Raw genomic sequence first — 20,491 nt, 5'->3', positions numbered from 1 at the left:
ACATTTCGAAGGAGCACCCACCTAAAAACACATGGCATGTTGTATTTAGCCGTCACTAGCATTACCGCCGCTGAACACGACTGATACAAGTAAAGAGGGCTGTGCCAGATTGCAACCACGCGGCTGTGGCATGGTGGGGTCAGCATTTTGAGGGTTAAAACGGGCAGTGAGGAGGGAACAAACATATCACCTCCTCACCCTCTTAAAAAAAAAAAAAAAAAAAAAAAAAACTAGCCACTGAGGGACAGCAATAATAGCACACATGTGAACAATCCCTTACCGCCCTGGTGCCCAACCTTCAGCCCTGCAAACATTCATTTGTGTTTCCCTATTGTCCTGTTTATAGCAGTGATTTCTAGAAATCAAATTTTAACATCCATCATCTAAGAAGGTCTCTAAGAAGGTCTCTGATTCATGTCACCAATTTCCACCAATCGTGTTCAGTCTCCTGCAGCATGTTTGGAGTCCCTGACCACCTCTTGTACCATTACTGATGTTCTGTCAAATTAGCCAACTTGTCAGAAACTCCAACCACATGGCTTCCGGTTTCTTTAAACCTTTAGTAATTGGAGATTTTGACGAATTGCTGTTTGGACACAACACCGGCAACCGAATACAGCGTCCAGGTACAGGAAGATTGAACTGTTTTGACAGCACAGCGGCTAACGAAGACAAAGTTGTCACCACCTCGCAGGCGGACATTTTTTTTGGCTAGTATTGTAGCAGAGTAACAATCTGTGCTCATAATATCGTGCACCGGACTCTATTCGGTTGACGATGTTGCGTCCAAACACCAATTTGCCATCTCCAGTTGCAGATGGTTTAAAGAAACTGGAAGTTAAGTAGTTGGAGTTTTTGATGAGTTGGCTATTTTGACAGAACGCCGGCAGTCTCCTGACCACCTCTTGGTCCATTTCTCCTATCTTTGTGTGTATGTGTGTGTGGTCTTTGGGTGATACCCCATTCTGCTGTCTCTTAGACTGAATATTCACTTCATTCAATGTGGGGCCACACTTGTGGCCCACCCATATCAAGAAAGCTGACCACCAATGGCTTGCTACAAATTCCACTTTAATGAAATCTGAGTGCTTTTGAATTACATTTATTAAATACCCCACACATGTTTTACCAAAAAAAGAAAAAAAAAAGGCCATAATTTAAATACTTTTAGTGGCTTTAGTAATACTTTTAGCACGCGCAGTGACCCGACACAGCTGTGCTCCGTACTGTATTGGTTGATGAAGTAACCACTTCCCTTCTGTGGTCTTGTAATATCGTTGCCACATCCTGAAGCCTAGAGCAGCAGGACATCCTAGAAGATCACATGAATTAAAGGCATTACCCACCTTTAAAAAAAAAAAAAAAAAAAAAATTTAATAAAATTGACAAAAATAAATAAATAAATCGGGGCCTGCAGAGCATTGCAATGGTGATTGGTGCATAGCGGGTGCAAGCGAAGGCCCCTGCAGACTCTTCCACTCCTTCTTTGTGAATAGGCTCTCCCATAAACCTTCACATCACTGCTGTGTTCTGCAATGACATGAAGGGGGGACATGAGATGGACACTCCCAGAAGCGTTGGCCTCAGAGGAAGCTTCAACTGGTTCAGGGGTTGTTCACAGCAGCCTGCACACTATTACACGTGTATTGTGTAGGGGTGGTGTAATGCATTGTTGCAAAACATTGCACTATAGCCTTTTATTTTTTTACTTTTATTGAAGGGGGTGTACTTCTAAAACCTTCAAACAGCTATTTGTCCTACAGAACAGCCACGTACATTTTGTTCTGTGCAAATAAGGGGGGGGGGAGACAAATGTTACTAGGCTGTTCTCTCTCTGGGTTGGATGTTTTTTATTCATAAGGATAGCATGAATCAGCAACATACCAAATAATGGCCACTAGATGAAACTAATGATCATAGGGAATAAATACTTATTTACTGCGCTGGTCAGCTGCGTCTAGTGGCCAATCCATCATGCAGTATTCCTGATTCCTGCTATCTTTATGATCAAAGAACATCCGACCCAGAGAGAAAATGGCCCAGGAACATTTGATTTTTGTCAGGCATTCTAATAAAATGCAGTTTAACCTGTCCAGCTCTGGAGGGTTTCGCCCCCCCCCCCCTTCATGACAAGGCCATATTTTGCAATACAGCACTGCAATACTTTAACTGACAATTGCACGGTCATGCGACGCTGTACACAAATAGAATTGATGTCCTTTTATTTATTCCCCCCCCCACAAATAGAGCTTTCTTTTGGTGGCATTTGATCACCTCTGCGGTTTTTGGTTTGCACAAAAGCTATAGTTTCTACAAACTATGTAAAAGATGTATGGATTTTGTTATTTTCTTCACCTCTCACAAAACAGTGATCTACCTTGTTTACATTGGCAGGGCGCCATTCTGCCTGTCTCGGAAACGATAGTGGGGTGCTGGCAAACATTAGTTCCGCTGGACCCGTTGAGTGGCTCCCGCAAAGTCTTCGTCCGGGCCCAGGCTGATTCTTCAATCCACTTTGGGTGCAGACGCAGCATCATAAGTAAGGGAAACAGGCAGTGAAGCCTTGCAGCTTTACAGCTGGTGTCCTACTGCGCATGTGCAGGTTGTGCTCTGCTTTGTGAATGGTCCCCTGGTCTTCTGGGGGGGGGGGGGGGGGGGGGCTGAACTTCTGGCTCAGATCACTGCGGCTCATCTGACTGGAAGAGGGTACCTGTCAAACCCAAGGTACACCCTCCCCCAAACAAGCAGAACTTCCCCTTTTGGGTGAAGTTCTGCTTTAATAGGACAAAAGCTTTGTGAATGTTTTATAAATGCACCATGAAGTGGCACAAAATGAAATTTTCCTCCGTGCACCGCAGTGCGTTGTGACGTGGCACGGGAACATGTCATGTGGTGAGTTGCATTGAGTAAAAATGCAGTGCATGGTAAAATATGATTGTTGATCACACGTGAGAACCCACACTGAAAGGTGTGAATGCAGTCTAATTATTTATGACTTGACTTTCCAAAAACAAAAAAAGATTCTACTTTATTAGTGGAGCTAATTTAGCTCTCTCAATCCAACCTATTAATGATCAACGAGTAGTGCAAGCAATTTGCAGTCTGTGCCAACCACACCTTTAGGAGATCCCGGTAATTGCTCTGATATCACACTGATTGCTTTTAGCTTCAAAAAAATCTGAGTCACGACCTTGAACAAGGGAATTCTGACACTTGGCACTTTGTTTTTTGTTTTTTTGTTTTTATAGCTTTATGCTTATTTCAGATCTGTGATCAGTGTGTATATATATATATATATATATATATATATATATATATATATATATAATATGTATATATGTATGATTTTTTTTTTTTTGTTAACTTTTGCATGCTCGGTAAATGCCCATACACATGGACTGCAAGTCCAATAGAAATTGGCCAACATTATACCCCTTGGGTATGGTAGCCGGTCCAACAGAAGCTGATTCAGGGATTCTTACCTGAAAGGGGTCCTCTGATCAGCATCCAATCAGCGCTCCCAGCCAATGGCTGGGAGTGCTGATCCCTGTAGTTCCCTTGTCAGAACGCAATAGCTCAGAGGGCGGAGATCACTACTAACAGTTACTAATTAGTATAGTGGCTCCTATTGAGCTCTTTACATTATTGTTTTTTTTTTTTTTTTTTTTTTTTTTTTTTCCCATTTAACCCAGTGGGCTGAACAAAAAAAAAGAAAAGGAAAAATGTGTACCAGGCCTAACTGAAATAAGGGTAATGTTGGGATCTCAGGAACCGCCCAGGACACATCACCATGGGGGCAGATGTGGGACTGTCTCTTCAATTCTGGGACATATATGGCGGTAAAAGCTGTTTTGTTATCTTTTAATAGGGAATTTGGGTAACTACGGTGGGTATTTAAAAAAAAAAAAAAACTGAGGGCTAGCATAACAGCCAGGCAGCTAGCATTTTCAGGTGACCAGCAATGGTAGGTTTTCTTTATTGGAGAATCGCTGGGAGCCATTCTGCGTCTGGGCTCTGAAGATGCGGTCAGTAGCGGGTGCAGACTTCTCCACAGAGAGATGTTTCTAAAGTTGTGGATTGTTGGGTGTGACGTTCATATCATGGGTGGCACAGTGATGTAGTGGTTAGCAATCTCACCTAGCAGTAAGAAGGGTCTTTGGTTCGAATCCCAACCACGACACTACCTGCCTGGAGTTTGCATGTTCTCCCTGTGCCTGTGTGGGTTTCCTCCGCGTACTCCAGTTTCCTCCCACATTCCAAAGACATGCTGGTAGGTTAATTGGATCCTATCTAAATTGTCCCTAGTATGTATGAAAGTGAGTTAGGGACCTAGATTGTAAGCTCCTTGAGGGTAGGGACTGATGTGAATGTACAATGTATATGTAAAGCGCTGCGTAAATTGACAGCGCTATATAAGTACCTATAAATAAATATCGGACCAGGATCCGCTCTAATATGGCTGTCCTGAATGTAGTTGGAGGAGCAGCAGCATAGGAATACAGACGTCTGTGCTGTTTTATGATGTTTATACATCCAGATAACAGTGACTAGGTAATTGCTGAGCATTTCTCATGCTTGGACTTTGCAGTGGGGTAGGGTAGTAGTTTATGGCCAGTTAACATTCTATTGAGCTCAGACTGGTTGGTATAAGACTTTGCATTGTTCTCAGCTCAGCAGCTTGTAATACCAAGGAAGTCAGGAATGTTGGGACACATATAAAATAAACCTCACCAGCATAAAGCACCTCCAAAGGTTCTTAAAAAGTGGTCTATCTGGCTGAAACAAGACAGACCCCTTTCTTTGTAAGGTCTGCAGAAACAGACCCACCCAAGTACTAGGTGGGGCTCCCCCGAAGGGAGACCCCATGAGAGAGATGGTGAACTAAGCCAGAAGGCAATGTCCACCCCCCTCCCAAGACTTTCAGGGCAGGCCCGAGGACCTGCAACCCTGCAACTCACAAGTGCAAGTGACAAACAAAGGTAATAAATAAAAAGAAAGTGGGGGAGAAGGAAGTAGAGTGAAAAAGTGTCTGTTATACAATGGCCAGGCCGTTACAAAATATATAATTTATTGGACATCAAAAGCATAAAAAAAAAAAACGCCAGACCCATAGGCCAGGTCAGTCAGCTAACCCATGGAGGGGGAACCCCTGCCCCTTCCCTCCCAAGCAACTCCCCCGCTCCCCACTCCAGTGTCCCAAAAGAGCGCCGTCTAAAATCCCCTCAAAACGCAGTCCTCCCCTCCACAGAACAAGGACAACCTCCAAAGAAAAAAACGTTGTTTACCTGCAATGTGCCTTTTTTTTGAGCTTGTTAGAAAAATGTGACTACTCTTGGAAGAGTTCATTTCACCCCGTCCTCTCTTTTCTCTTCCCTGTCCTCTCCTCGCCTTCCTACATTGCTTTTTTATGTAACTGTTGAGGGAGGAGACATTGAATCCAAGATGGCGTTATCCAGTCTTGGGGATTTTGGATATCCACATGAGGGAAGCTTTTACAGGTAAATGACATATAAAATGCATGAATTGCACATCTAATCTTATGAGAAAATTGAGGTAGAAATGACTGGTCTGTGAGAGGGTCTCTTTAACCACATCCTGCCCAGCCAAGCGGTGGTTTAGTTGTTCTGACTGGATGTCATATGATGTCCTTCAGAATATGCCGCTTGTGCACGGTGATTGGTGACGTTCAGACACGCCGCATCTCCAATTGCATTAAGGAGCTTATGACGTAGGCTCTTTACCATGTGATCAGCTTTGTCCAATCACAGCCGATCAGTGTAACTAGGAAGTAGCGGTTATCAACATTCCTCTACAGAGGAGAGCCAATAAGGGGCTTTCCTGAGGCCTGTCAGTGCCTCCTCATCAGTGCTGAATGTTGGCGCCACCTCATCAGTGCCACAACATCAGTGCATATCACTGAAGGAGAAAAATGTACTTATTTTTACAAACTTTTATAACCAAAACATTTTTTATTTTTTTTTTTTTCAATATTTTTTTTTTTTTTTCCCATTTGTTTAGGAAAAAAAAAAAAACAGCAGTGATTAAATGCCACTAAAAGAAAGCTCTGTTTGTCTCAAAAAATGATAAAATGTTTTGAGTACAGCGTTGGATTGGATGACCACACAATTGTCATTCAAAGTGGGAAAGAAAAATTGAAAAATTGGCCAGGGCAGGAAGGGGGTGAAAGTGCCCGGTATTGAAGTGGTTAACCGTTTACCTGCCCTGGATGGGTGTCTGTGCTGTGACTTGTAGTGCCAGTTCCCATAAGACAACCAGCTTTCACCTTTCATCCACTTGGTACTTGGCAATCATTGTCTAAAATACAGTGCATGCATTCAGTTTCTAAATAAAATAGGGGGGGGGGGGGGGGTAGACAGAATGTAACGGGTCGTGTCATTCACCAACTGTCGCTTGGTCAAACAAAAACTGACGCATCCTTCCTAGATGACCAAATTCTTTAACCCCTGGTAACCCACTGCATGGCTGCGGGGGTGGGGTGGGGGTGGTTTGGTGGCTGATACTTGTCTCTGCTACATGAGAGAATAAAAGAATGACATTCCGCTCGGTCAGGCTGGGGGTGTATAAAGGACTTTAGTTTTTTTTTCATTCTAGCTGAACAAGACTCGCTATTCCGGACTGGGGAGGGGCGCTCTTCATGGTATGAGAATAAACGTTCCTACGTCTATTGTCAGCACTATACGGTTATAGGTGACGCCACTCCCATTGGCCTTGCAGCTTCTGTAGTATTCCTTTTTAAATATAGACTTTTTTTATTGGGGGAATAATTGAGATGGTGATACTATTGTTTATTGCTTAGAAAATAAATGTGCAGTTAAAATGGAGTTCCAGGCTAAGAGCCCTTTCACACCGAGGCAGTTTTCGGGGGTTTTTAGCACCTGAAAACTGCCTCCCATTCATTTGCATGAGTGCTTTCACACTGGGACAGTCTTGAGTTGATTAAAAAAAAAAAACTAAAATGCCCACTTGCGCCTGAAAAGCACCGCAAAAAAGACCATCGCTTTAGCACTGTTTTAGTAGCGTTTCAGTCTGAAAGGGCTCTTAATTTTAAAATGGGTCTTAATCAATAGAGAATTTGCCTTTCGGAAATGACCCCCCCATTGTGTTTCTCAGGCTTACCGTTTCCACCAGTCCACCCAAGAAATTATGCAACAGTTTCGGTCGGTTGCTCACCTAGGCGATCTTTGATCATCTCAATGGCCTTAAACTACCAGAGTGACATCATGACATCACTTTTGGTCCATGCTGGCAGTAAATAATTTTATTTATTTTGAACTTCTTTTGCTTTTAGTTGTAAAGGTAAAAGTTGTTTTCACCTTAATGCATTCTATGCATTAAGGTAAAAAAACATCTGACAGTGCCGGCCCCCTGTTTTTACGTGCCTGACCCCCTAGTCCTGCGCTCGCCTCCGAATTCCTCTTCGCTGCTCAGCCTGGCCGCTGATTGGTTAGAGTGGATGGATTGAAAGCAGCCATTGGCTCGCGCTGCTGTCAATCGCATCCAATGACGTGGCGGGGGCGGGCCGAGTGATACAGTGAGCGGCTATAGCCGCCGGCTGTATCACGGGAGCGCGCCCGCAAGTACTTCTCACCATGCGAGGGAGCTTGCAAGAATGTGAGAAATACTTGTGGGGGGAAGCCGAGACAGCCGCCGCGGGACCCCAAAAGAGCAGGTTTAGGGCCACTCTGTGCAAAACGTGCTGCACAGTGGAGGTAAATATAACATGTTTGGTGTGTGGTTTTTTTTTTTTTTTTTTTGGTTTTTTTTTTTTCACCACAGATCTCTCCATAAAGAGGACCTTTCATCCTTATTTATATTACAAGGGATGTTTACATTTCTTGTAATAGGAATAAAAGTGATAATAAATTAAAGGGAGAGTGTAAAAAGAAACATAAGAGGAAAAATGTAAGCGCCCCCATCCCTCCGTGATCACACACAGAAGCAAACGCATGCGCAAGTTGTCCACACGTATGTAAAAGGTATTTGCACCACACGTGAAGTATTGCCACAAACGTTCGAGCAAAAGCAATAATTCTAGCGCTAGAGCACCTGTGTGACTGTCGCCATTCCACGAGCGTGCGCAGTTTAAAGCGTGACATATTGTTGGGTATCGATCTACTCGGTGTAACATTAATCTTTCACATTTTACAAAAAATTGGGGTATATATTGTGTGGTTGTGCTTTGTGGGGTGTCTGGTTTTGTTTTTAGAAAACAGTATTTACACAGCAGTCTTGCAAATGTAATTTTTTTTTTTTTTTTTTTTTTGGGGGGGGGGGGGGGTTTAATGAAGGGGGGGGGAAGCAGAAATGACGCAGGTGAAATACTAAATAATCAAAACGGCAGCTGGCAATTTCACAAAAGAACATTCGTACGTAAAAAAATAGAAAACCCAGAAATGCGCTAAAATAGAAAGTTTAGCTGCTTCATCGAATCTTCTTAGCACATCCGATACGCCATAAGCCTTCGGTTGACAGATTCGACCTTAATTTGGATTTTCGTACTAATGCATTTTTAAGGTAAATAAAAAAAATAATTTCGGAAGAAACTACATTTATTTTTCGGAATGAAACCAAAATTATGAAACAAAATATTTCAGTGTGCACATGTCTGTGAATCAGTAGGGTGGAGTCTACGCTAATTCTCACCACGCTCGTTCCTGTGGGATCTGCAGATTGTTTTTTTACCTTGGGGAATTTTTTTTTTTTTTTTTTTTTTTTTATCCTTGTCTGTTTGGCCTTCTGCTACCTCAATAAACCATCATGGGTTTTATTCTATGTTGGCGTTTATTCTCCTTTTTTCTTTTATCGTACTTGGGAGCGAGAAACAAAGAGCAGCCACCTGTGTTGATGCTTCATTATCCTCCTGTTTGTATCCAAAGAATGGATTGTTTGTATTACACCAATCCACACTTTGCTAGGCTCCTATAACATGGAGCCTAGTCATCTGGGGAGGGCGCAGCCTTTCTCTTTTTCACGGTGGAAGATGCACTTTTGGTGTCCAATCATTTTATCATCACTGAGACACGAATATTTTAAGAACGCAAATACTGTACAATAGAGCACAATTCTGGCTAAAATGAGAATAGAATAAAAAGATCACAATTCTCGCGACGTAAAATCTTTCACATTATACAAAATAAAAAAGGGCTAACTTTACTGGTTTAGGTTGTTGCGCAAATACATTCTGACATAAAATATTGCAACAACCACCATTTTATTCTCTAGAACGTCCACTAAAAAAATATATGTTTGGGAGAAGAATGTTTTGATTCTTGGCAGACTGCCTGGTTTTTCTCCTCCTTTTGTTTGATGGCTGTGGCTTCAGAGGAGCAGAGAAAATTCTTTGCATAGAAAGAATTGTGAAACGCTTCAATCAAGATTGCGATAATGATTCTTGACGATTAATTGTGCAGCTCTACTGTATGACATAAAAAAAAATTGCAATGATCGCCAATTTTATTCCCTAGAATAAAAGGGATAATAAGTAAAAAAAAAAAAAAAAAAGGATAATGTTTGGAAATTATAAATATTTTTCTAGAAAACAATACTGATTTAAATTTGTAAACAAAAGGTGCCAGAAAAAGTTTGTCTTTAATCAAAAGTTAGACACCCCAAAAGCAGGTAGCAAAACACAGTGCATTTAATAGAATCTGATCACATGGCTATGAATACTCATGTGATAAGATTCCACTGGGGGGGGGGGAGATGCCTGGCAGGTAACTGAGAGTGCCTTCTGTATGAACACTGGTGGGGGGAGGGGAGAATTATACATGAGGGTGTAGAGCAGGGATATGCAATTAGCTGTTGCTAAACAAGTCCCATCATGCCTCTGCCTCTGGGTGTCATGGTTGTGGGTATAAGAGTCTTGCTATGCCTCATGGGACTTGTAGTTCTGCAACAGCTGGATGTCCGCTAATTGCATACCCCTGGTGTAGAGCATTGTCGGTTAAATTAAATTTGAATACAACATGGCAATTACTGTGGGTCAGTATTAGAAAATACAAATTTTTAGGCATGTGAAAATTATGGAATGTGAGCAATACTGATTTTGAGCCAGAAATTAATGTGTGGTTTTTGTTTTTTGTTTTCTATCCAGTTTGCACCACCTCCCGGGGGATACCCACAACAAGATCCTATGTATGGCCACTTTTTACAAGTTGCAGGCCAGGTGAGTTTATTATTACACCATCCCAGGAATGTGACATCTCCAAGATCCTAGGAAATCCTATCCTTTTCATCTGAAGAGTGATATACACTATATTGCCAAAAAGTATTGGGACGCCTGCCTTTACACACACAAAATTTAATGACATCCAAGTCTTAGTCCGTAGGGTTCAATGTTGCCACCCTTTGCAGCTATAACAGCTTCAACTCTTCTGGGAAGGCTGTCCACAAGGTTTAGGAGTGTGTCTATGGGAATGTTTGATTATTCTTCCAGAAGCACATTTGTGAGGTCAGGCTCTGATGTTGGATGAGAAGGCCTGGCTCGCAGTCTCCGCTCTAATTCATCCCAAAGGTGTTCTATCGGGTTGACGTCAGGACTCTGTGCAGGTCAGTCCTTGACATCCATGTCTTCATGGACCTTGCCTGTCACTGGTATCCCTAGTGCTCTAGGGCATTGCCTGTAATGGCTGTGCAACAATTCAACCATGGGTGTGCCTATACAAATACTAGAAGTTCTATTTGCAACTCTGGGGGGCTCTTACATTAAGATTTAGAATTTGTGAAGGCAATTTTGTGGGTGTAACATGAGGCAAAAAGTGAACGTAGCCTTTAAACTGTATGCAAACTCTAAGAGTGGAATTTTAAATGCTCCATTTTTTTTTTTTTTATGTTAAATATGTCATTATACATAAATACATAAACTGGTGATCTTGTTGGAAATCCAGTGCTGTCCTGTGCACGTTGCAGTGTTATCTCAAGCAGTCCTTCCCAGGTTACATTAAGCTACAGACACCCCCCCCCCAAAGTTATGGAGAGGGACAGGTGTTATGTAGTCCTCACACACACTTCCTTCCCTAGAGTGACAACATCCTTCTTTCGTCTCTCTCTTCTCTTTCTCTTTCTCTTTCTCTTTCTCTCTTTCTTTCTCTCTTTCTTTCTCTCTTTCTTTCTTTCTTTCTCTCTTTCTTTCTCTCTTTCTTTCTCTCTTTCTTTCTTTCTCTCTTTCTTTCTCTCTCTCTTTCTCTCTCTCTTTCTCTCTCTCTCTTTCTCTCTCTCTCTCTCTCTCTCTCTCTCTCTCTCTCTCTCTCTCTCTCTCTCTCTCTCTCTCTCTCTCTCTCTCTCTCTCTCTCTCTCTCTCTCTCTCTCTCTCTCTCTCTCTCTCTCTCTCTCTCTCTCTCTCTCTCTCTTTCTCTCTCTTTCTCTCTCTTCTCTCTCTCTCTCTCTCTCTCTTCTCTCTCTTTCTCTCTTCTCTCTCTCTCTCTCTCTCTCTTCTCTCTCTCTCTCTCTCTCTCTCCTCTCTCTCTCTCTCTCTTTCTCTCTCTCTCTCTTTCTCTCTTTCTCTTTCTCTCTTTCTCTTTCTCTCCTCTTTCTCTTTCTCTCTCTTTCTTTTCTCTCTTTCTTTCTCTCTTTCTCTCCTGAGGACTGATTTTTTTTTTTTTTTTTTTTTTTTTTTTTTTTTTTTTTTTTTTTTTTTGCAGAGCGATGCTGTGATAATTGTTTGTTTTTCTTGCAGGATGGACAGATAGATGCTGAAGAGCTGCAGAGATGTCTCACACAATATGGCATGGCTGGATCATACAAACGTAAGTGGTTGGGGGGTTTTCATTCTGCATGGTGACACCAGGCAGGTGTGGAGTTCACTGCAAATGAGAAACCCACTAATGCAAAAAAGTGAAATTTCCCATAGCAGCCAATCAAAACTCTTTACTTCTACATGAATATGCACCGCACCTGTGCAATGAGGTGAAGCACAATCTGTCACAGAGGCCCCATTTATTGGAGGGGAGCGATAATGTACGGCCGCATGTATGTATTTAAATCGGTCTGAGATCAATCAGATATTGATTTTGTGATCAGGAGAACAATGTAGATATTGGCAACAAATAAACTGCTTGTATCTATTTAAACATTTATAGTTCAACAAAGTAGTAGCAAATGGTACAGTCTGAGGTAGGCTTATCGTTTTCACTGCTTGACATGGGTGTCCCGGCCTGATGAAGGGTCCTGAGCGGCCTTGAAATGTTCCAGTTGCACTAATTGTGATGTGATCCTGTCAATGTTTTGGACTTTATTTTATGGATCTATGTTGTGCTGATTACATGTGTCCCTTCCCTGACCAAACGGGGTCTGTCCTTTCACAAACTTTCACTTATGGTAATACAGGAAAAGCCACTATTTTATATATAATAAAAATAATAAGTTTTTATTCCACAGTAAGTAGGGCAACTTGTCCCGCTTCCGATATTGATATCAGTGCCGATACCGAGTACTTGTGGAAATGCTCCCGACGCCTAGTCTGATACCTGGACACTTGGGAACAATCGGTGCGGTGGCAGGGGAAGTTAGTGCTCATGCACACGGACGTTTTAAAAAACTGGCTGCAAAGCTAGCTCCGATGCCTGGAAAAATTGTTGTTAAAAACGTGATTTTTACCGCGTTTTGCATTGGCGTTTTTGCACGTTTTTTAGCGTTAAGTAGCGTTTTTTAAGAAACACATCTCTTGGCTATAGCACTCAGAAAACAAAGAAAATATGTTGCGCTTTTATGCGCGTTTTTGCGCGTTTTCCCGCGATTCGCGTTTTTACAGCTCTAGCTCCACGCCACGGAACGCACTGGTCCTGGGTTTTTTTTTCACAGCTTAAAAACGCCTATGCCATTTGCAGCTCGAAAACGCCTAGGTGGGCATGAAGCCATAGACTAACATGTAAAAACGTCCGTGTGCATGAGGCCTTATAATCGCGATCTCCCTGACTTTCATTAAAGCAGCTGACAGTCCCCCTTTTCTGCTTTAATGAAAGGGGGAGATCGGTGATTATAACTCTTCAACACTCCCCTCCCTGCTGTCGCACTCATCGTTCCTTTTCTGAATGCACAGAGTCGGTGATTACTGACTCTGTCCATTCATAACAGAGCATCTCCTGTCCATTCATGTTCAGTGCTGCTGAGGAATCTCTATCCTCAGTCCCTTTCCATGTCTCAAAGGAGAGATGTCAGGGGTCTAAACCCCTGACATCTCACCAAAGCTCCCCCTACACCCCAACAGGGTTGAATAAAATAAAAAATAAAAAAGAAATATTGTAATGAATATTTTAAAGTGAAATTGTAAAAATACAAAAGTCTGCCCCCCCCCCCCCCCCCCAAAAAAAATAAAATAAACACTGTGTCACCAGTTTATTTTTTATCTTTTTTAATTAATCAGTGCTGCATATTGGTGCCACTGTCACATTTCATTAAAAAATAAAGTATTGGTACTTTGTATTCAGTCTTCAAGGTGGTATCAGGACATACACAGGGCCGGACTAAATTGTCGAAAAATCCGATCATTCAGAACGCGATGACGTAATTTCGTTACGATGGGACTACGTTCAGGCTAGTAGCCAATAGCTTTGATGTAGGAATTTGATCTGAGCATGCGTGGCACTTGGTCCGATCAAAATTCTCTACACATGATCGGAGTATGTCCGATCGAACCAGTTGGTCGGGAAATATATGTTGGAAAATTGGGTCCGACGGAATCAGTCCGATGCATACCACACACAGTCAGATTATCCGACGACACGGTCCGATAGGACACATTCCGACGGATTCTCCGACCATGTGTACAAGGGCTTAGGCTGATTTCACACTGAGGTTCTATAGAAATCAATGGGTAGCGGCGTGGAAGTGCCGGTGTCTTGTAAAATAGTGTCCCCCATCAGATGCTGTCCCCTGCGTACTGCGCATGCGCAGTACACAGGAACACAGATTCCGAAAATTGCCGAGGACGAACGGCGCCTGCGCCGCGAGTCCAGCTTCTATCCCCACTATCCAAGTGGACATAGAGTTAGAATAAAAAAGAGCCGAGCGGAGCGAGGCCGAGCCCGAAGCGTGGCGAGCGAAGCTCGCCCGCGAGGGGCCCTCTAAAATTCTTAACCCTATGTCCGCTTGGATAGTGGGGCTACCTCCTCCACTCACGGCGCAGGCGCCGTTCAACTTCAGAGTTTTTCCGAAGCTTCGGCTGCTCCGTACTGCGCATGCGCAGTACGGAGCGGACAGCATTTGATGGGCGGACTGTATTAGGCAGAACACCGGCAAAGAGCACAGGTGCTTTTAACCCTTTTTTGGCAATGAACGGGGATTAAGTGTGTCCGAAAAGGGTGGCAAGAACGACAGAGCGGCACTTTACTGCCAACGCTCCCAATGCCCCAGTGTGAAAGAAGCCTAAGGCCGGGTTCACACCGCTGCGATGCGGGAACGCCACGAATCCGCGGCGTTTTCCCGCATCGCATTACTCCTGCCGGCAGTTCACACTGCCCTATGCGGACAGCTGGGAGTGTCAATGATATGTTAATGACACCCCCAGATCCGTCCGCATATCGCAGTGCGATCTGCCGACTCGCACAGGAATCGGATCGCATGGTGTGAACCCCCCCCCCCATGCGATCCGATTCTGTTGCGGACCAAAAAAAGGGTCCCGTGCGAGTTTGCTGCGGGAGCGATGCGAATTCAGCCATACTATCTGTATGGCTGTACTCGCATCGCTACGGAGATCGGATGTGATTTGCGGTGCGAATCACATCCGGATCTCCCCCCGCAGCAGTGTGAACCCAGCCTAATAGTAAGCAATGTATTACATGTGACACCATACATTATATCCTGCTTCTGCTCCTCCTCTTCCTCCAAATTCATTTTACCCTGGGAGGGTGACCCATGAATCCACTAATTAGAGACATGGCATAGTATATCTTTTACTATCTCTAATAGTGACTGCTACTGGGGAGATTTACTAAAAACTGGTGCAGCTGTGCATAGGAGACACCACAAGACATCGGAGCCACCCCATAAACATAAGTGTATGTTGCCAGTTGTTCATGCTCCTCTCCAGCAGGATAGATGGTCCCGAGAAGCAAAATCTGTAACTATACAGTGCCTTGCGAAAGTATTCGGCCCCCTTGAACTTTTCAACCTTTTGCCACATTTCAGGCTTCAAACATAAAGATATAAAATTTTATTTTTTGTGAAGAATCACCAACAAGTGGGACACAATTGTGAAGTGGAACGAAATCTATTGGATTTTTGAAACTTTTTTAACTAATAAAAAAAATGAAAAGTGGGGAGTGCAAAATTATTCGGCCCCCTTGCGTTAATACTTTGTAGAGCCACCTTTTGCTGCGATTACAGCTGCAAGTCGCTTGGGGTATGTCTCTATCAGTTTTTCACATCGAGAGACTGAAATTCTTGCCCATTCTTCCTTGCAAAACATCTCGAGCTCAGTGAGGTTGGATGGAGAGCGTTTGTGAACAGCAGTTTTCATCTCTTTCCACAGATTCTCGATTGGATTCAGGTCTGGACTTTCACTTGGCCATTCTAACACCTGGATACGTTTATTTGTGAACCATTCCTTTGTAGATTTTGCTGTATGTTTGGGATCATTGTCTTGTTGGAAGATAAATCTCCGTCCCAGTTTCAGGTGTTTTGCAGACTCCAATGGGTTTTCATCCAGAATGATCCTGTATTTGGCTGCATCAATTTTAACCATCTTCCCTGTCCCTGCTGAAGAAAAGCAGGCCCAAACCATGATGCTGCCACCACCATGTTTGACAGTGGGGATGGTGTGTTGAGGGTGATGAGCTGTGTTGCTTTTACGCCAAACGTATCGTTTTGCATTGTGGGCAAAAAGTTGGATTTTGGTTTCATCTGACCAGAGCACCTTCTTCCACATGTTTGGTGTGTCTCCCAGGTGGCTCGTGGCAAATTTTAGACGAGACTTTTTATGGATATCTTTGAGAAATGTCTTTCTTCTTGCCACTCTTCCAGAAAAGCCAGATTTGTGCAGTGTACGACTGATTGTTGTCCTATGGACAGACTCTCCCATCTCAGCTGTAGTTATCTGCAGTTCATCCAGAGTGATCATGGGCCTCTTGGCTGCATCTCTGATCAGTCTTCTCCTTGTCTGAGCTGAAAGTTTAGAGGGACGGCCAGGTCTTGGTAGATTTGCAGTGGTCTGATACTCCTTCCATTTCAAAATGATCGCTTGCACAATGCTCCTTGGGATGTTTAAAGCTTGGAAAATATTTTTGTATCCAAATCCGGCTTTAAACTTCTCCACAACAGTATTACGGACCTGCCTGGTGTGTTACTTGGTCTTCATGATGCTCTCTGCGCTTTCAACAGAACCCTGAGACTATTACAGAGCAGGTGCATTTATACAGAGACTTGATTACACACAGGTGGATTCTATTTATCACCATCAGTCATTTAGGACAACATTGGATCATTCAGAGATCCTCGCTGAACTTCTGGAGTAAGTTTGCTGCACTGAAAGTAAAGGGGGCCGAATAATTTTGCACGCACCACTTTTCAGTTTTTTATTTGCTAAAAAAGTTTAAAATATCCAATAGATTTCGTTCCACGTCACAATTGTGTCCCACTTGTTGGTGATTCTTCACAAAAAATTTAAAACTTTATATCTTTATGTTTGAAGCCTGAAATGTGGCAAAAGGTTGAAAAGTTCAAGGGGGCCGAATACTTTCGCAATGCACTGTAGCTAAAATTCCAGTTTAATTTCTCACGGATTTGATAACCTTGTAAAGAGGTTTCACTTCAGGAGACTGCATTGTGCATCAATTCTGTGGGTCCCCTGTGGCTCTACAGAAAAGGCCGGTTCCCATCATGAATTGCACAGTAACATGCTGTGCGTTCCTGTGCAATTTACATGCAGTCTGGGTACAGGCCAATCTCAGCCCATTCATTTGAATGGGCTTAAATCCTGCCAGACTGCAACAAAAGTAGTGCATGCATTACTTGACAAAACCGCACAATTAGCTTGCAAAATAATTCTGCACCATGTGATCTGGTGCAGGCCAATGCACTGCGTTAGAATCGTCATTAGCATTGTACTGATACCTTCCGCAGATCGCAAGTGCATTGCGTTTAACGCGGTGTGGGTAACCTGCACAGAATGTGCCCCCCACTGCATTCTAGTGTGAACCGGGCCAAAGAATCAGATTTCCTGCTCAGATGCCTGTTACTGAATTGTTTTCATCATGTGAAAATTATTTATTTCTGTCTTTACAGCCTTTAACCTGGAAACCTGTAGACTGATGATTTCCATGCTGGATGTATCCTTGTTATCTGTTTTATTAGTTTGTTCCTCTCTTATGCTGGACTTTTGTTTTACCTTAATGTGGTATGTATGTTTTTTTTTTCATTGCCATTTGCTCTACTCTAGTACAATACACCCCCCCCCCCCCCCCCATATCCCAAGGAGGTGTCTGGCTACCAGGTTTTGCAGTGGTGGAACAGAAGGGAGTAAAGTGTATTCAAAGGAGATTTTATTGCTGTTTGTATCTCTGCTGCAGAGATTTAGGCTTCATGTACACGGCTGCTGATAAACAGACATTTAGGAGCAGTTGGGTGGTGGCCCTGAACTCTCCCGTGTTCTCTTATCAGTCCATCTACACAAGGTTATTATAGTCGTTTCTAGGCAGTTGGGTTTAGAAGCATTTTGTTTGGAAAGCAAAAAAAAATGCCTTCAGGACGGATGTTTAGAGGCATTTGAAACGCCAAATGCCTGTAACAACCTGTACATGCGGTAACTCTCCTCTTAGCCGTTTTCATGCAATCCATGAAATAAAAGTGTATTTAAAGCGGTAGTAAACCCGCACATTTTTTTTGATAACCCTACAAAGAAAAAGGCATAATGAGCTAGTATGCACCGCATACTAGCTCATTATGAAATACTTACCTTAGAACGAGGCCCCGACATCTGGCCCGATCCACGCCGAGGGAGCTGACGTGCTCCCTCTGCGTTTCTTCCGGGTATCGCGGCTCCGGCGCTGTGAGTGGCCGGAGCCGCGATATCGTCACTCCCGCGCATGCGCGTGGGAGATTTCATTCCGGCCGCCGGCCACTGCCAGATTTTCAGGCCGAGAATCCCCTTGTGCGCATGCGCTGCTGCAGTCAGCGGCGCATACCGAGGGGAATATCTCCTAAACCGTACAGGTTTAGGAGATATTTTTTTTACCTACAGGTAAGCCTTATTATAGGCTTTCCTGTAGGTAAAAGTTCAAAAATTGGGTATACAACCACTTTAAAATACGTAGCAGTTTGCATTCAACAGGACTTGCAGCAGGAGGAATTTTACAATGTAGTTTAATCAACGTCAGCATTTCGACTACATTTTCTTAGTGTGTGTGTGTGTGTGTGTGTGTGCGCGCATGGGCCTTTAGTGCCCTTGAGTGCACCTGCTGCATATTTTTATATACTTTTATTTCGTGGATTTCACCCTGGCCAAAACCGTGTGTGTGTGTGTGTGTGTCTGATACATATGTACGCACACATTAAACTGGATGGACTATGAAATCTAAAATGAAAGGTTTGGGATTTATAAATGCTTGTTTCCACCAGCCTGCATGCTAAAACATGTATGCATATGAGCGTACATTGTACATAGCCAGTGAGGGAAGGTACAATGCATTGTAACACATCAAACTGTTAAACTTTTTTCCTTTTTTAATTTTACTGAAGTGTCACGATGTTACAATGCAGACATGCATGCTATATCTGTGATGCGTTACACCCCAGTGCAGCATTATCATGTAAACAGAAAATAATTTTTCTATGTGCCCTTGTATTACAGCAATGGTGCACATGAGTCCTGACTACCCTCTGCAGTAAGGTTGTGCATTGGCTTCCCTTTAGACTAGAGGGGGCTAAAAAAGTAGCCAATACTTTTTACAACATGCAGATGTGTGCTGGCAAATATTCCACCCCATACCACTTCTTCTCAGGTTTGCCAAGTTCAGAAATGAATTCATTCTAGTTATGCATTTATTAAAAATAGTACATTAGTCTGTCTTTATGTTGGCTTCCTGTAACCCACCATGTAGGAGGAGTTAAGCCAGCCATAAACTAATAGATGCCGCAGGCTGGTTCCATCATCCATGCTATACAGCGCAGACTGAGGAATCTCTGTTTTAGTCAGCCGACGACAACCGCTGTCACAATACCTGAACAGCAGCTGCATCTGACTGGGTTCAGCCACTGTTTGGCTGACAAATTTCTGTCCGGCTCCTTTGGGGGGGGGGTGTGTGTGTGTGTGTGTGTGTGTGTGTTGCTTGTTTGCTCTCAGAATACCAGTCTTCGTTGCCTAATTATTGAAGTCCTAGCAGAAAGCATGCAAATATATTGCTAATTGACAAATAATGGATTTAGCGGTCACAGGACTGCATGCCTCTCAACCCATACAATTTTCAGGGGGAGGGGGTCATAGTTACATTCCTTTGCTTTTGCAGCAAGCTTTAGCTCTGCTGCTTAGTAGTAAAGTGCCGCCAGCTATGGTGTTGACAGTGAGGCTCCTGCTGTCAATCAAAGTAGAGCTGGGCAAGTAAACCTGTGATGAGAGGAATACAGGGGCTGCCATAGCCTGAACTATATAAACTTTTTTTATTTTTTTCTTCTTCCCTGCCCCTTGGTATCACTACTACTGGTACAATCTGCAGTGTGTGTTTGTTTTTAATACTGGTGCTGTTCTCCGGGACTTTTTTTTTTTTTTTCCTTAACGTTTCCTTGCACAGAGGGACCTGTCAGGCAAGCTGGGCTTCAACGAGTTCAAAGAGCTTGGGATGGTATTGAATGGGTGGCGACAGAACTTCATGGCCGTGGACACAAACATGAGCGGATCAGTGGATGGGATGGAGATTCACAGATCTATGGCAGCTATGGGTACGTACAAGGAAAAGCTAATTTCTGCCTGTGTCCCCATAGAGGTGATTCTCTGAACTTCCTCTCCTGAAAGGTAGAGATGGAATATGTCCTTGATGGGGACACAGATGGCAATAAAACCTCTAAAGAAGTTATTAAAGGGGTTGTAAAAGGTTTGATCATTTTTTTTTATTTTTATAAAAATAACAAACCTGGTATACTTGGAAGGGTTTTGCACAGAGCAGCCCTGAATCCTCCTCTTCTGGGGTGCTCCTGGCTCCTCCCTTTCACCGGGTGCCTCCAGAGAGCCGCTTTCCATGAGGGCACCCATGCGGGCACACTCCTGAGTCATGCTGCTGCGTCTATTGAGACAGACCGCAGGACTTGGGGCGCTGCCCCCCCCCCCCCCCCCCCCGTCACTGGATTTGATTGCAACTGTCAATCTATCCAATAAGGACAGACAGTGACTGGAGCTGCTGGTCTTGCGCTCATCGCTGGAACGGATGGGTTCAGGTAAGAGGAGAGAGAATCTGCAACTCCAACATACATTAGGGTGATGGTCAGTGGGAAGAATGCTCCTTTACACTTGTGGTCATGGGGAAGAATTAACCCCTTACCGATAGTT

General features: G+C 43.4%; 1 protein-coding gene across 1 annotated transcript in view; it reads left to right on the top strand.

The window, feature by feature from the left end:
- SRI (sorcin) overlaps positions 1-20,491 on the top strand; it is a 31,401-nt gene that overhangs the window by 7,914 nt on the left and 2,996 nt on the right. Inside the window, exons 2-5 of the mRNA XM_077490841.1 lie at positions 10,115-10,186; positions 11,696-11,765; positions 17,239-17,282; positions 19,740-19,887. Of these exons, the coding sequence (XP_077346967.1) occupies positions 10,115-10,186; positions 11,696-11,765; positions 17,239-17,282; positions 19,740-19,887 (334 nt within the window). The remainder of the gene's footprint in view (positions 1-10,114; positions 10,187-11,695; positions 11,766-17,238; positions 17,283-19,739; positions 19,888-20,491) is intronic.

Source organism: Lithobates pipiens, unplaced genomic scaffold (genome assembly GCF_037356315.1).
Source record: "Lithobates pipiens isolate NorthernLeopardFrog02 unplaced genomic scaffold, aLitPip1_a1.2 Scaffold_19, whole genome shotgun sequence".
NCBI lineage: Eukaryota > Metazoa > Chordata > Amphibia > Anura > Ranidae > Lithobates > Lithobates pipiens.
The sequence above is the reverse complement of the archived record's forward strand: the minus strand, read 5'-3'. Positions and strand labels throughout refer to the sequence as shown.